General features: G+C 34.8%; 1 protein-coding gene across 6 annotated transcripts in view; it reads left to right on the top strand.

Moving 5' to 3' along the window:
- The window catches only part of PCDH11X (protocadherin 11 X-linked), a 542,639-nt gene that overhangs the window by 277,230 nt on the left and 247,091 nt on the right, over positions 1-18,318 (top strand). For 3 of the 6 annotated variants that reach the window (XM_032475985.1, XM_032475982.1, XM_032475986.1), the window contains exon 4: positions 4,640-4,669. The exons of the other annotated variants lie outside the window; for them this stretch is intronic. In XM_032475985.1, the coding sequence (XP_032331876.1) occupies positions 4,640-4,669 (30 nt within the window). The remainder of the gene's footprint in view (positions 1-4,639; positions 4,670-18,318) is intronic. 6 annotated transcript variants of the gene reach the window in all.

An 18,318-nucleotide genomic window follows, 5' to 3' on the forward strand; every position in this document is an offset into this window, starting at 1 on the left:
GACATGGAATTTACACTTTAAATGGATGAATTCTATGGCCTGTAGGTTATATATCAATGAAGAAGTTAAAATAAATTACTAGCAATAATAGCTAACATATATATACTAGCAAAAGTGCCAATTACTGTTCGATGCCCGTAATTTACTCATTTCACCCTTGTTACAAACACTCTGTAGTGGGAACTCTCATTTCTCTATTGTACAGATGATGAAACTAAGGCAAAATGACAAGAAGAAACATGAACATGCCTGGGGTCACATAGGTAATAAGTGATAGAGAAAGAGTTGAATTCAGGCAATATGGCTCCAAAATTTGTGCTTTTAAGTAACAAGTATCTTTCTTTTAAAGCCAGTAACAGTCTAAGTTAACAACGGAATGGAGTTCTGAAATATCATGTCACATCACAAGTACTAGCCTACTAAAAAAATAAACTAGGCCATGGTAGTTATACAGAGATTTAAGACAAGTAAAAATTAAAGTTCTGATATTTTTAAAGTGTAGATTAGGGGGAGGTGGTGGGTATTCCACGTGGTATAGTATTAGGAACCTGAATTCATAGGCTTCTATTTTCTTATAAACACACATGCGCACACACACGTGTATGCACACACACAAGGATAAAAAACCTTCTATCCCAGTTTTGTCCATCTATTGGACAAATATTTATTCCAAATCTGCTATGTGTAGTCACAAATATTTTCATTTGGACCACACCATTAAGAAAAGATACCATCACAACCTTGCTGGTATCATTCTAAGTGCTTTTTGTTAAATCTTCATGACTACTGGATATCTCAAGTGGATGTTGCACCAGATCTAGCTGACAAAAATTTAGTGATGGCTGAAGCTTTACTGAGTGATCATTATAATCAGCTTTTAAAATCTGTGCTTATCAAGTATGTTGTCTCCTGTATTCATTCTGTTCTATTTCTTTCCCAATCAGCAGGCAGGGTAGTGACTTAGGATAAGCCCTGATGTGTTTTTCCTCTAATAAGTTTCTTCCTCTTTCTGTTGCCTCTGTGTAGGAGTATGGCTTCCTTGATTTCTGACTCTAGTCTTGCTCCCTTTATTATTAGTCTTAGTGAAAAGAAATTCCTGATAGTTGTGGTCAAGAAAACAACTGCTCCGTAAGCAGCAACAATACCCTACAGATTTCTCAGACAGTCTGCACACAAGCCATACTCTTTCGGGTTATAGATGTCTTCTTGTATTGACCTCCCTCTTTGTCCTTGTCGTGTTCGTTCTGCATGAACAGACCCCAAAACAGACAAAGGTAAACCACAAAAGCACATGGACATTGAGGAATACCAAAATCATTTGATCTTATTTCTTTCAACTCTACCAATACAGCTATACCCTCGGTGTCTACTTGAATAAGTCTTCACAATGATGGCTTCTCTGCCACCATTTTCTACTCTGCTAACACTGTGTGATGCAGAAGAGAGCTGACTAAAATTTTAGGATGCTCTCCTAGTTGGAGCATACCCGTGATATTAACAAACTTGGTTACTTCTCTTGTATCCTATATCTTGCCCCTCTTTCTCATTAGTTACAGTCAATCAGCTCTATCAATCTAGAAAATTAGGTATAATAGGAGAAATGTTCATCTATTGGTAGTAAGAGTTAGAATTTATTCACACCAGGATGTTAATAAGAATATATGAAACTACATGACTAAAGTATATTATAGAAAATTCTGAGGCCATATCAGACTGGTGAACTTTTCTCCCTCTTTCACTATATATAATTTAGTTTGGGCAATGATTTTGTTGATTTAATGTTGGTCATTTTGGGGCCATTTTTTAAAGAAGGAGATAAAAATGATGTCTCCATTAAAATAGAAGTTGTTTTTCAGCATGTTTTTTCCCCTTCCAGAATTGATTTTTTTTAAAAATGTTTCTAACATCAAATCTGGTATCAATTTGCCAACCTACTCACGTGCCTGCCAATATCTTTGTGTGCTTTCTTTTAATTCTAATGCTGGTCTAGTTGTCATGCAATGGGACCCACTTACGGTGAAAGATTGTGTTGTGTCTGCGTAGTGTGGATAAATGCAAAGACTATCATTTTAATATTTCCTACTTGATGTATTTTAAGCTTTTCTCAATAGAAAATCTCAAGGGCAAAAGTAGCACAGCATAGACAATGCTGTTAATTAAAATATATAATTTAGGGAAATAAACAGATATCCTGGAGTTGTCTTTTTTTCATTGCAGTGGTAAGGAGGTGTTCTCCTCAGTATGTTAATGCGCCTTAAATATTGTCATTATTTTTTAATAATTCGCTAATTTATCAAAATAGATATAATTAACATTTTCATTGCTTCATTTGTCTCACTGAAGATTTTGGATTGTTCAGTGATAAGTGATAAAACCTCTAACTAAAATCTACTGTGTTCTTGAAAGTAAATTCTAATAGAGAAAATAAAAAATGATTCATTGTGATTCTGCAAAAGAGGGATTGGTATTTTTTAATGTTATTTTCTTAGATATGGATAAAATTTGGGAACTTTTTTGATCCTTAATATTGCCATTGAAGAGTTGACATTTTTAACCTGTTATTTAAGAATGATCATTCATAGTAAAGAGAGATGTAAATACCAATTGTTTAAAGACATTCAAATCCAAGGACATGTTCTTGAAAGAGATTCTTCAAGGCATTAGCCTCAGGCTAGGCCTTCACAGACTAAGAAATTTCCATTGATGGCTGAATTTGATCAGCACATCAGCACAGAAGGACAATATGAACATCTTAGGCTAAAAATAACTACCCAAAGTAGAAGGGGAAAAAAAAGGCACATTTTGATTTCCTTAGATAATAGAATTGTGCCCATGTCTAGATACTTGCCTCAACGTCAATTTTGGAAACTTAAGTTATATTAAAATGACAGGAAAAAATATCTACCCTTATGGTCTGAGAATAAGTCATTGGAGGACAGAATTTAGAGCATTTGTTTTTTTCAAGGCAAATTTTGCTCAGAGATTGAGATTGTCTTTGCCAATATTTTATTTAACACAGGTCCACTGTGGGAATTCTAATAATTTCCCAAGCCAACAGCATACAAGATAGTGTTTTAATTAGCCAATAAAGAAATAGCATATTCCAAACCAATGATAGATTAATTGCACTACTGTTCTAGGCCAAGGGAGGGAGGAAAGAAAATCCAAATTTAGTTGAGGTGCACCTTTCTATGAGAGAGAGCTTAGCCAACGGGGAGCAAATGTCTAGCTGCCAAGACTAAAATGGAAGTCCCTTGTTGCTCGAGCACATTGCTAGGAAATGAAGACAGTGGTCCTGGGGGGCAAGATGATCTCCTTCCCCAGGGCTACTACATAGTTTTCATTACTGCTGAGCAGGGATCCGCCTTCCGAGGCAAGAGTTAATACCCTAAGGTCTTCAGAGAGCTACTTGGATCAGCAAAGATTCACCCCGCCCAGACGGAACACTCTCAGATGGCTCTCACGAACTCTGGGTATTTCTAGTCTAAAGGCCCCCTTGTTGCTTCTTCATATGTTCTTATTGCTAAGACCCCAGCAGTGCCCCTGAGCAGCTAAGCTACAACTAAGCAGAGATGTGGATGATGACATACTGACACAACTTCACTTGTATCAAAACAGCTTCACTTACCAAAACAACTTACTTTTTGTCATGAACAAGTCTATTTGAAATCCTATGGAACCACTGCACAGCAGCATTCATCCACTTACTGTATTTATCGTAGCTCTCTTTTTATATTTACCCTTATTTCAAAATCAACCCTATCTCCACCCCAATTTTCTGTCATTCTTTGTATTCCAGACAGCTCTCAAAGATACTTTTGCATAATTGTAGCAATGACAGGGAACTGAGGTAAAATTTGAGGAGAAAGGACTTTGGGGAGCATCATTAGCTAGAAATGTTAGACATGCGATCCTTTTATCATATGATGTATTCATACTCGACAAAGGGGAATGAATCCAAGGGACAAATGGCCCAAATGCCTATGGCGTCTTCAGAATTAATTTAACCCATCTCCTGAGGTTGGATAGGGGAAAAAGGCCTTAAATGAAAGTGAACAAAATGACTTTACCAGGATGGATTCAAAAAGGATTTAGTCGAACAGAATTGAATTAAGGTGCTCCTAAGAACCACCAAAGTTAACATGCAGAGGGAGTATCCAGTGCCATATAGATATTTATGTTTACTCCTAATTCATCCATCTCCAACCAGCCTCGTTCTTTTTTTTTAAGAATTGTGTTCATGCTTGAGATAAAGGCTCATTCATTTAAAAATAGATGGAAAATGAACGATATAATAAGAGAATATCCAATTGGAAGGAGGCCTCTTTTTGGCCAATGCCCATGTTAACTAACCATATACCTTAATTTTTTGATGCCCATCGAAGATTTTCATATGGCTCTTGATATTTTTGCATGAGATTTACAATGTTGTTATATTTCTTTACTGAAACCACTGAGGAATGCAACAGTTGATAATAGTTTCATTTGAAAAACAAAATTTTGTATTATTGCACTGGGAATATTGACTTTTTTTTTTCTACAATGTATTTGCAGTAACAAATTGAAGCTGATTTTTGTTTTTGTTTTGTTTTGTTTTGTTTTTCTTTGCTTCCTTTGCCTTCATTTTATCCTAAATCAGCGGAAATCCGAGGGGAAAAAGGCAGGAAAGGTAAGATTGTAAATTTCAAAGAAAATTGATTTCAAAATATGTTGTGCTATTTTTTCCTTAAATTTCTGAAGCTACAGTAGCTACTCAGTGGAGTTAAAACTGTAAGTATTTAAGATGACATATGTTGTGGTTCTGCCTTAAGAGAGCTTCAAGCTGAGCTGTCTCTACATTTTGTATCACTTACACAGTCCTGGAAGCAGTTTTCACGTCTTATTTTATTTTATTTTTCACCAACACTTTCTTTTCCCACTGTGCCAAAACAACATACTGCTGACAGCATCACTTTGTGAATGTTCTGGTAATACAGTTATTTTATGATAAATTCTAGCAATAAAAGGGACCATTCTGGTGTCAGTTCACAATTTAACAATGACAGCAAAAGTTAGTGACTATGAAGCATGATGATGTCTGATAAGGTCATAGAGAAAAAGACTATAAACTAAACATGGTTCATCAGTAAATGGATGTCCTCTGAGAAACTGGGCTTTAGAATGTCACCTTTCAATGTGAAAAAAAAGATTTTTTAATTGAAATGCAGTTGACATACGATATTAAGTTAGTTTCAGGTGAACTACGTAGTGATTTGACATTTACATACATTATGAAATGATCACCACAATAAGTCTGGTAACTATCTGTCCCCATATAAAGTTATTACAATATTATTAACAATATCTTTCATGCTGTATGTTACATCCTCATGACTTATTTATTTTAAAACTGGAGGTTTCTATCTTTTAATCCCCTTCACCTATTTCACCGACCCCCCTCCCCTCTGGCAACCACCCCTTTGTTCTCCTTTTCTATGAGTCTGTTTTTGTTTCATTTTGTTTTTAGATTGCACATATGAGATCATACAGTATTTTTCTTTCTCTGTCTGATTTATTTAACTTAGCAAAATACTTTCTAGATTCATTCATATTGTTACAAATGGCAAGATTTCTTGGGTTTTTTTTTTAATGGCTGAATAATATTTATACACACACACACACACACACACACACCCCACATCTTCTTTATCCAGTCACCTATCAATGGACACTTACGTTGCTTCCATATCTTGGCTATTGTAAATAATGCTGCAATGAGCATTAGGGTGTATGTATGTTTTTCAATTAGTATTTTGGTTTTCTTTAGATAAATACTCAGAAGTAAAATTGCTGTATCATATAGCAGTTCTATTTTTAATATTTTTGAGGAAACTCCATACTGTTTCCATAGTGGCTGTACCAATTACAAATCCCACCGACAGTGCATGAGAGGTCCCTTTTTGATATATCCTCACCAGCACTTGTTACTTGTTTTCTATTGATGATATCCATTCTGACCAGTATGAGTTGGTGTGTCATTGTGGTTTTGATTTGCATTTCCCTGATGGTTAGTGATGCTGAGCAACTTTTCATGTGTCTGTTGGCCATCTGTATGTCTTCTCTGGAAAAGAAGTCTGTTTTGTTCCTCTGCCCATTTTTTAATTGAGGGTTTTTTTTTTTAATGTTGAATTGTATGAATTCTTTGTATATTTTGGATATTAACCCCTTATTGGATGTATCATTTGCAAATGTATTCTCCCATTCAGTACATTGCCTTTTCATTTTGTTGATGGTTCCCTTTGTTTTGAATAAGCTTTTGAATTTGATATAGTCCCATCTGTTTATTTTTACTTTTGTTTCCCTTGCCTAGGGAGACAGGCAAAAAAAATATTGCCAAGATTGATGTTGTAATGTATTGCCTATGTTTTCTTCTAGGAGTTTTATGGTTTCAGGTCTTATATTTAAGCCTTTAATTCATTTGAGCTTATTTTGTGTGAGAAAATAGTCCAGTTTGATTCTTTTGCATGTAACTGTCCAGTTTTCCCAACACTATTTATTGAAGAGGTAGTCTTTTTCCCACTGTATATTTTTGCCCCTTTCAGTGCAAAAATTTTAAGTTCTCACATAGATAAGAACAGTCTAGCTTTCTACAAAAATTAGTTTGCTACTATTAAAAAATAAACTGTGTCACACATTGTGAAATTTTAAATTCCTCATTTGTTAAACTGCACTACCACTGAAAATAAACAATTTTTCAGCTGTTCACTGACATTTCTTTCCTAAAATTTATGCCTTGGTTTCCTCATCATGTTTTAAAATTGAAAGAAATAAAATTCCCTTAAACTTCTGATGCAAGGTATTATGGACATTAAATTCAATAAGCCTTAATGCTGACCAGATTAGGAACCAAAATATTACCATAACTGTATGTTAGGTTAAATGTGAGTATAATCTTTAAGATGAATTATCCTATTCTAGTTTGAGGGACCAAATTTTGTCCTTGAAAAAGGGTGGTCTAGACTATGCCAGAAATAATCTGTTAACCCTGGATGGCTTTATCAAGTATGAGAATTACCTGAAAATAGAGCCCAACTAGAATGTCAAAATGAATTCTCATTTGTGTTTGAGAGATAAACTAAAATAACAGCATTAGAGGATTCAAATAATAGCATTAGAGAATTTTCCATCAGTCTGCTTTTCTGAGAGTTTTCAAATGCCTGTCTGATATATCTTATCGCTGTGACCTGGGATCAATAAGTTTTTTGAGAGTTAACTCCTCCCAGAAAGCAAAAGGTCATAGAAGAGTTCTCCAATTAAGAAGAGGGATGCAAGGATACACACTACTTGTGAGTCATTTAAGCTCTTTGTACCATGGTTTCCTCATCTGTAGAAGAGTTTATAGGATTATTGTTAGGACTAAATATGTAGTAGGTATAGATATAGATATAGATGTAGATTATAGAGCTTACAAGTAGAAGAGCCATGGTTTGAACCCAGGCAATCTGTCCAGGAGACCTTTTTCTTAACTGCAGTATAGTCAGTTTACAATGTTGTATCAATTTGTCATCTACAGCATAGTGTTTCAGTCATCCATATACATGAATATATTCCTTTTCATTATAGGTTACTACAAGATATTGAATATAGTTTCCTGTGCCATACAGAAGAAACTTGTTGTTTATCTATTTTATATATACTAGTTAGTATTTGCTAATCTCAAAATCCCAATTTATCCCTTCACAACCCCTTCCCCTGCAGTAATAACCATAAGTCCAGGATACCTTTTTTGACAAAGAAAAGGGGAAGACTTGAAATCATAGATACTTCTTTATCTCAAAATGATTGTCTTATTGTATTTTATGAGTTAGCTTGAATATCTTTAATGTTTTAAGATGTTTCTGTCAACTATGATGATGCTACAGACCCTTATCAAGTCGTTTTCACTAGTCTATACACATTCTATACCCAGGCTGATATAATATGGTTAACATATACCATGGAGATTAGGTCTGTCCTCTGATGCCCTTTATTTTTGGTTCATTGCATTCATGTATACGTTTGAAGGGTATTTTTGATATTAAATCCAAGAAGCTATAAACCTTAAATATATTAAGTGTCAGAATATTCATTAACTTTGAATTTATTGCCAATGTTTCCATAAAAAGTTGAATCAATCTCTTGAGCTCCTGAACTTCACCTATTTCATTTTTTAATATAAATTATAAAATATAACTGTTATATTCAGTTTAATTCAGAGTGAGTAAAAATTACAAGGATCCTGCATTTGTGGGGAAAAAAATTTGGGCGACACGTTATCTTAGCTAAGAATGGAGTATCTAAATGAATGCTTTATTGTCGTTTCAATTCTAAAACATCAAAAGACCTAGAATTTCTCACTGATTTCCCCATCTATTTAAATTTAAATGACTTCAGAGGCCTCACCTAACAGGACTAGTTTCAGATTCCAAATCAGAGGTTTAAGTTACAGAGATAGACAGCTGTTTTCTAGCTCCCTTCTAAAAGATTATATTTCACAGAGAAGCTAGGGACATTGAAAGAGCAAAGTAAGAGCAATGCCACACTCCATCGTTCATTCATTCTTTAACCAGTCAGTATCAAATGGCTAAGAGTTAATTAGGGGAAAAAACACTTCTCAACACAGAGCCACCTGTGGTTGAATAAATTAGTGATTGCAATGTTTATTTTCAATTAAAAGGGAAGGGTCCAATTTTTTGAATCCAGTTAATATTAAAGCAAACAAACATTTCTGGCTTAAACACAAACTGGTTCCCTTAGTTGGTGCTAACCTGAACATTTCCACTTAGACATTCTTCTTCAAGATCCCTCCCCCTTTGGCTAAAACCGAGTTGAAATTGCCCTCAGGCTTTGCACAAATGGCCATGCTTGTTAGAGAGTTTGTTCACCAAAGTGCTAAACTGGAGATGGCAGAAACAGAACTGACTGAGATTCTCAAAGGAGTCTATTTCTTCTTTCTTGATATTTGCCTGAGGTGAATTTACAAAGTGGCTTCTTTCAGACGAGGCTAGAGGTTATCAGAAAGAATTGCTACAGGAAAAAAGTGAATAAAAGCCATTTTCTGTCATTGGCCTGTCTTCTTCCAGACCCCTGTCATTTCTGTAACCATTTGCTCCAAGGCTACATGAAGAAGAGGGAGGCGATGAGAATGTTTGAAGGGAAATACATTAAAGTAACCATTTTACTAGTGTGTCCAAGGTACTTCTTCCCTTTTCCCATTCAACAATCCAGAAATGTTCTTGATGTGGTGGTGGTTTCATGGGTGTACACATCTATTAAAATTCATCAAATTGTACATCTGAAATATGTGTAGTTTACTGTACAGGAATCATAGCACAAAAAAAAGTGTTTAAAAAAGAACAAAACAATCCAGAAATGTTTGGAAGTTTCTTCATAAATTGCCCTAAATGTATAATGTAGGACTTTCAATATGGCCTAGCACACTGAGATATGTTTTAAAGGTTATCTCCAAATGAAACTATTTCTAAGGGTATGTTTCAAAAGAGATGTATCCACTTACCTTGGCTTTAGTGAAGGATTATTTTCATACATACTTTTTGGAGCATGATAATCTAGCAAATGCATGAAGCCAGATCTGCAGCAATTGGGAGCGTTCCTTCTCAAACATGTGACTGAATATGAGTAATACTAAGAGGAAATTAAATCACACTAAGAGCTCTATTTTACCATTGCCACCTACATGCAAACTATTTACCTTTTTCCTTCATTTGTTCCATAGATATGATCTTCCAGAACTATTGTGCAGGTACGCTGTGTGTCCTTTGGTAGTGTCTTAACAGCTTCTTATTTTGCTTTGGGATAGAGTCTTTAGTCAACTCAATGGGTCGTGACTGAAAATTTGGTTAGGGACAAAAAAGTGGCAGATAATTTGAAGGACACCTCTGGTCTGATTTTTTTTGGGTTTCTCCTCTTCTACACTTATAGAAGACTTCTGCTTGCACCTGACATAATGAAAGTGTAAGGATTTCCGTTAATGTAGCTGTCACCACACATAAATATCCATTTTGTCTTACCTGTTTGTTTTTGATGTTGTTGATTTTTGTTGCTGGGTTTGGTGATTCTGTGGCCCTTACCTGTACATATGTGCCTTCTCCGGATCTTATTTTCATGTGATTATAAGGGCTCCATGATTTTGAACATTATCCTCCTTTTTAATGATCCTAACTTTAATACCTGCCTTGTATTCTCCTAGCTGGTTAACTTGAACTTTCCCTTCGTTAGGTCCTCCAATTACCCATCCCACTTGATGAAATTCCTTCCTGGTTACATTTCCCTCCCCATCTCATCATTGCCTCCCTTGGCTTTTCATCCTTATTCAGAAGTCTTTTTGTTTCTCTTTTCATTAACTTTCTATCCTGAGCCTTGATGATTGTTCCAAACCTTTTCAACCATCTTCAAATTCCTTTCACAATTTCCAACCCTGAATTATCAGCAGATTACTTTAGGTCCTACCAACCTGAGATGGAAACCATCTTTGTAACCCGAGTTCCTTTCTAGTCTTTCATTCCCTTTCCGGGATTGAAATATCTAGCTCTTTAGTCTCTTTCTACATGCCACTTACATTTTTCTTAAAAATACATAAATATCATTTGTCAAAGAAAATAAATATGACGTAAAAAGCCCTCCCCCTTAAGTAGGCTATATCCTCTTTAACTGTTGCTGTAATTCACTACTAAATTGAAAGAATCATCTCTATTAATTTCATTTTCCCATTGCTCATTCCCTCCTACAATCTCTTATCTTTACTTCCAGTCACAGTATAACCCTTTTGTCATTTGCCCGCAATTTTCTGCTTACTACTTTCCTGTTACATTTGACATTTTAAATGCTGCTCCTCTCTCAGTATCTCTGGAAAACTTTCTTCCATAAAGCCTTCTGTGACCTGTCCGTCCATTTCTACACAAAAGTATAATGTTCACACCTGGATTGTGAGTTCATGTGAATCAAGTACATATTTCTTCTGTATCCTTTCAATTCCTAGTGTAGGAGAGGAAAACTTTTTCCTTTTTCCCATCTAGGTTCTTTGGCTGGTCTCACGTTTCAATTGACATAAGACAGAGTCACAGGAGAAAAACAAATTAAATTTTGTACATATGGGAGCTCATAAAAATATGATGCTCAAAGAAGTGATCAAAGCAGGCAGCTTTTATACCTTTTAGACAAAGAAACAATAAATGTGTGAAGAATGGACACAGCAAAGGCGTTTAGGCTGGGGGTAGTGAAATTAGTAAAGATGTAATAAGGTTTGTTTATACAGCCTTCTTGGCCCTCAATTCCTTGTCTCTGGTGATGGGGGTCTCTCTCTCCTTGTACAGGAAGGGTACATTTCACATTGGAAATCTATTTCCTGTTTTTAGGGTACAAAAGAGAGTCAGAGTGTCCTTCCCCTTGCTGTTTCTTAAGTTACTTTAATTCAAAATAATCAATGTGCCAAAGTTGCATATATTTGGGGGGCCTGCGCTGAACCCCATTACCAGCATGCTATCATATTTCACTTTTAATAAACACTTACTATATTTGCCTTCTTTTTAATTTCCACATTTTGGGAAGAGTTGAACAGAAGTGACTTAATCCAAAGGAATCTGATTTCTAATTTTGCAGAATAAAATGTGGAGTATTCTCCTCATGTAATAGCAAATGCTTGATTATACAGGGATTTTAAAATCTTCTTTTCAAGGTCCCCTGACTTCATGTAAAACAGAAAGAAATATGTGCCACGAATGGTGAACTATTCCTTAGCCCTAATTCAGGCAGTTCTAATCCTATTCTTTGGGGTACATAGAAGTATCGTGGGAAAATCAATGCTGAGGGGTAGCCTCTTTCTAAAACTCTGATGCTCTGAATATTTTTTCAAGTATTTTTCTGTAAGGTCCCAAGTGACTGAACTGTCCAATTTGAACTCTTTGTTTCTTTAAAAATGTTATTTTTCTTTTCTCTGATGCCAAAAAAAGTGGGGTGGGGGTGGTTACATGATCATACCTTTGCTCATCCTTTACCGAAAACTCTAAATCGCCCATGAAAATGTTCTAAGCTTTCATACCTACCATTGTCTTACCTTGCAGCATCAAAATCCACCCATTATATCTCTGAGAAACAGATGTTTTCACTCTGTGTGTGGCATAGTATCCAGGACGTTCTGAAATAATATCATACATATTCATTTCAGCTCTCTGCCCTATCCTGAATGTATGGGAAACAACAGACAGTGACATCTTAAGTAAAATAAGTCAAAGTTTTAAAAAGGTTTTGAAATATATTTTATTCAAAGCAGTAGAAAAGCAGAAAGCATTTTAAAGGTTTATTTCAATAGCACTCTTATGTGTATTAAATACACTATTCCCAGGTCTTTAGCTTTTAACATTAGTGTTAGGTGTAGTTACAAATTCAGCCTTTAGCATATGCACTCTTTCCATTTGCACCGATTGGACAGTTTTCCATTCCTTTCTTTCTAGTAACTGTTGAAAGTCCTTGCTTCTGTTCATTCAATGCCATGTGAGTCAGTGCATAATTTAGAGGCCTTGTCTGGTACTATGACTAACTCAACTACTGATGCATTGAAATTGATCCTCCAAACTACAGAGCTCGGATTAGGATTTATATCTCTGATCTCAACCCAACAATTGAAACAACTACAATTCTATTCCAAACTTAGATTTTCATGTCAGAAACAGTGATAGAGATGTCCTCAGTACTAAATTAATGACACCTTTGAAGTGGAAAATTCCCCTATTTTAGGGGAAAACAAAATATTTTGCTTTAACCTTCTTAATTCCTATCTTTTGATGTCTGAAAGTAACTAGCCAGAGAGACTTTCTGAGGCAATTTATTGGATAATGTTTTCTAATAAAGTTTGCCAATATCATTGCTATAGAGATATCTGCTGACCATTCTCTTTTGGACTACTAGATAAATCATGTTTATTCCATTAAAGCGTATGTTTTTCTCCAGGGCTGAGCTAAGGTTTAGTGACTCCATGATCTATTGCTCTCTTGGCCACCGGTAGGGGATGGATTCTTTTTCAGTTTCTACTGAATATACATGTCATAGTCATGTGTCATACCGTGTTCTTTTGCAGTGATGCCAGTTTTTCATAGTTTTCTAATATTCATAATTTTGTAAGTTTTATAGTAATAACATACATAGAACTTTCACTGAGTCTTTCAACTCCTTTATTATTGTAAAGACAATTTATTATATGAGTTATGTCCCTTAGGCAGTGTAGTCTGAGGACAAGAACAAACATTCACTAATGTTTAGACAAATGGTGTAAGTAGATTGGACCCATGCAGGTAGCTGAAGTTTGGCAATGCATGAGAGTACAGACTCAAATAATTTCTTTTTCTGTAACAAATTATCTGGACTTAAGAGTGCAGTATACAGCACCAGGAACCATATTCAATATCTTGTCGGAACCTATAATGAAAAAGAATATGAAAAGGAATATATGTATGTTCATGTATGACTGAAGCATTGTGCTGTACACCAGAAACTGACACAACACTGTAAACTGACTATACTTCAATAATAAAAAAAAAAGGAAAGAATGCAGTATAAGTGGCATCCTCGGTAACAGGTGACTTAGTGTCATCTCCTTCCTATCAAGCAACATTTATATTGGAAGGTTAAGAAGGTTTCTTCTGAACACATATTTCTTCAATAGAGTTAGCCAGGGTTGCTGAGTCAGATAGTGAGACTCTTAAAAATAAGAATTGAGATTTTAAAGTCTCATATCCTGGGACCATTAAGTTAGATCCATTATGTTTGGCATATATCCTTGTATTCTTTTACCTCTCATATATTTGCCCCTCATTATGCATTTAAACTTGAAGGTGGGCAGGTATCCTACTTAAATCACAGGGAAGCCTCTGAGAATTAATTATCAGCTGTTATTTTACCAAAATATTATCAATGTTAGTCAATTTCCTAACCCATTTATTGACACTAGTCTTCCTCAGTTACTTGAATTATTTCTTTATTGCTTAAAAGAAGTTTCTAGGATTAACTTTAATGCTTTAGAAACATTAAAGTAGTAACTTCCATGGTCTTATGTTGAGATATAAAGAATTAATAATTCAAGATGTCTTATAAGTTCCTTTAGTGTATACCTAACGCACTACTTGAAACCTAGTAAATATTTAATGAAAATTTGGCATTTATTTAAGAAACGTATATGGAATGGTTTCTAGGTATGAAACTGTGCTTGGTGATGAAAATATTGAAAGGAATGAGATTGTTTCTTTGACCTCAAAGACCCCATTGTATAGAAAGGAAAATAGACACGTAAACCAAAAACTCAGTCTTATATAAGTAGCATAGTTTACTACAAAAACCTATTATAGAATATTCTTCTTGAATAAAGATACATTCCACTCACATGTACTTAGATTTTCTGTCAAGCTAACTCATTTAGAAGTAAGAGGTTCCATAAATTCACTAACCTTTTACAAAAATATAGTGGCTTCTTGTTTACCTTTGTTTTTTCAGGACCTACATTTTGGTCTCAAGTCACATAAGCCATTGTATTTTTATTCTGTTCAAATGGCTTATCCCTTCCCATTATATTTGACTCCTCTTGGCCTAAAGTATTTATCAGATACCCTTTAACAGCTTGTTTTATTATTTATGAATGAGAGCTATTGTTATCCAAATATACTTTAAACATTGATTTAAGAGTCGGGTTTTCTCCTTGAAGTGCATAATGCTTCAAACAGTGCATCTCTTTACGAACATGACAGATTATCACCCTTCTTTTCGTGAAAACAAGATGTGTAGTGGAGCAAATCTCAAATACTGACCTTCAGTCTTTTCCACTGTAAGCGGTTGTGAACGCAATGCTGTAAATCTCTAACATTAAAGGAACTGCCTCTGAGATCTGTTTCATATTCTGTAATAAAGGTGATTGCTGGGAATTGTTTGTTGTGTAACTCTGGAACAGGCTATGTATCATTTTTATTGATGATAAGATACCATCTCTGTAATGCCTGTGTAACGTTGTCTGGGTGTTAAATTGATTTAAAACATTCTGCTTTGGATTAGCCGTAAAAATTGCAGTGACTATTGCAAAACAGGAAATCCCATTAGAAGACTGAGCAAAGAAGCCACTTGCAACAGGAAAGAAAAAAAATCACACTTCACGGCACAAATCAATGCAGCTAAACTTCGGAAAGGAAAGTTCCTAGTGGGTGAGGTTTTTGACTTTTGTTGGGCTGTGTGAAACAAGTAGATAGCAAATGCTCAATTAGTCCAGTTGCTTCTCAACTCTGGCTCCCTGTTAGAATCACGTAGGGACCTTTGAATACTTGCAATACCCAGTTTGCCTCCCGGCCAGCTACATCTGCATCTCTGGGGTGGGACCCAGGCATTGGTATTTTTTCAGTTTCCTTGATGTTTCAAATACATAGCCAAGTTGGAGAACTACTGTATTCAATTTTTACTGCCTTTAATTGAGATCTTGTAAATTTTATTTGTTTCTGTGGCGAAGCTTCGATAAAAAATCCTAAGTTTCATTGAGGAAAAAAAATTGGAATGGTTGGTCTGTTATGAATTTTATTAAAATAGTACCATAAATTTATTGTTGTAAAATATGCTTGACATGCCAATATAGGACCAATAGTCACAGAGAAGATGAGCGATGACCAGTAACACATTTGCCAGTGAGATTAATCAACCCTGCTGAACACATAGGCATGTGTGATAGTAAATGATAGGAAACCTTCCCAAAAGGCAGCATGTGCTTTTAATATGTTTATTCAATCCCTGCTTAACAGAGCCAAGTTAGATTGCTTTCCCAATCTTACAATTTAGTAATATTTTAAAAGTTCCATGCTGATCATAGTATACTAAATTTCAAGTCCAGGTATTGAGTAAGGATAGTAACGTGCCCATTTATGTTGATCCAAATAACAACCACAATATGTATAATTTCCCATATTTTGTTTTTATTGAATGAAGTATTGGAATAGTATTGCTTCCTGACACTCTCCCAGTTCAAGGTAATAGTGTATTAAATATGCTCATTTGAAATCTATAAACACATAATAGCTGAATAACGTTTTCATTCTTCCTGTGATTATAGTGTAGTGCTGCTGGATAAACAGAAGCTTTGTCAGACAGGAACGATTGCAGGAAAATGATCAGAGTAGGAGGTAGCCGGCTAAACGTGGCGCCCAAATGAATGATGAGGTGACTTAAGGGCAATGGTAACAAGAGGAAGTATGTAAGAACTGAATGGCGAGGTAACATCAGGCATGCACGAAATACAGCTCTGTAAACTTACGATATATGTGCGTACACTTTGACCTACTCACAAAATGTGCACCAAACCAAGATTTTATTGCTCTTACATGAAGAGTGTGAACTGTGAATCCTTGATCTTTCACTCTGCACTCATTATTCAAGTGGCTTCTATCAAGAAATCTGCTTATATATGAACAGCACCCCACAAATCCTTGATATATTCTTTGCAGTGTGTTAGAGGATTATTGAAATTTCTTAAAGAGAACCTTTTAAATTAAGTATCATTATCTGCCTTACACATACTATTCAATATATAAAACCTGTTTACATGACACATAACAGTATTTTTGAGAGATGTATTCATTGTGTATGGAGCTGTTACAACACTCATTATTAATACTTTTTCTAGCAGAGAATATTACTGCTATTCCAGGATCCCTGTTGATATTTTAATATAAAACAGCAGAAATTCAACCTCACTGGGGCACTTCATACTAAGTACTATCCATGTTTAAGTTAATATTTAGTGCTGATTTTTCTCGTCAACACTATCAAGGGAAAGCAAACAATATCACTTTCTTTTATAGTCTATGTTTTTTTGCTGGTTTATTTTATCATATGCTTTCACTATAAAAATATTCTCAACGGATGGAATCTATAGTGTCATGGGCATAGCGTCCTACCATTGCTTTCTAATTCCACCCGGCTACTCTCATTATTTGGAATTACTTCACTTTGTTTTGCTTAAGATACGTGAAACCTTTTGTTAGGAAAATACATTACATGCTCTTATGCTAAGTTTTCATCGAAATTTAGGGAGTTGCGGCATAAGAGGTTAGAAGTTTGGAAAGAAGGAATATTATTCGAATCTGAATGTTATTCAACTCCAACTTTATCTCCTTCGGAGGTGTGTGACTTGACAAGGGCTGTGCAACTTTTCAAGCAGGGTCTTAACTCTATTGAGAAAATGCTCAACAGTAGACTCAAAGTTTTCTCTAATCAAAAAAGCAATTCAGATATTGGCCACTGGAAAACTGTCACAACTTTGTTCCCTGAACACCCATCAGGACACAAATTAACCCATAATTTCCTCAAGTCAAGAGGCAGGAAATTCATGTGTGATAGAATAATTTATTAGTTGGGAAGTATTAACCCCTGGAAATTCACCATCCTAAGGTATTATAGACAATACTATTTGTCTTAAGTTATATTTTACCCTATTAAAGCAAGTGTAGTTTTATTCCTGAGAAGTCTTTTTTCCTAAGTAGAAAGATCAGCTTACTCTAATACACACTATTTCCTGTTGGAATTCAATGTGTTCAATTTCTATCCAGCTTTTTATCATTTAGGATACATTGTTTTTTAGAAGTTCTTTCATGTCAAACAATGTACCGATGAAAGACATTGAAATGATCCATAGCAATTAAACAGAAATAAGATAATTTCTAAAAGCATATACCTAATTCCCCATTTAGATGACCTACCATGGTAAAATGGAATTTAGATTTTATATATATATATATATATATATATATATATATATATATATATATATATATATATATATATATACACACACACACACACATTCATACACACACACACACTCATTTTAAGACTAATAATAGCCTAGATTTTCACATTTGTCTGCTAGAAAGTATCTAAACTCAAAGCAGACATGATGTGAAGTAATTGTGACATTTTGAAATGACAATTTAACAGTGACTGAAAAAGATACATTTGTGATCATTGAAAGTAATATCCATTTGCATCTTATAGTGAAAACATTTTCAGTGCAGTTTTAGGTACATAATTCGTCTCGATCGTTGGTCCATGACCATATCTATACTCATAGGTAGTTTGGCTATTTTTATTAATGAGAGTAGCATATATTGTGAATTTCCTGGGTTGGAAATAAAAAAGTCTAGCATCTGTTAATTACACAATTTCCTATTTAACCATACTTTAAATTAATTGAAGTAATTTTTCAGTTATTCAATCATTTTAATTTCTTCTTTTTGCTTCTGATAATTCTTTTAATTAGCC

The sequence above is a fragment of the Camelus ferus genome, chromosome X, assembly GCF_009834535.1.
Source record: "Camelus ferus isolate YT-003-E chromosome X, BCGSAC_Cfer_1.0, whole genome shotgun sequence".
Lineage (NCBI taxonomy): Eukaryota > Metazoa > Chordata > Mammalia > Artiodactyla > Camelidae > Camelus > Camelus ferus.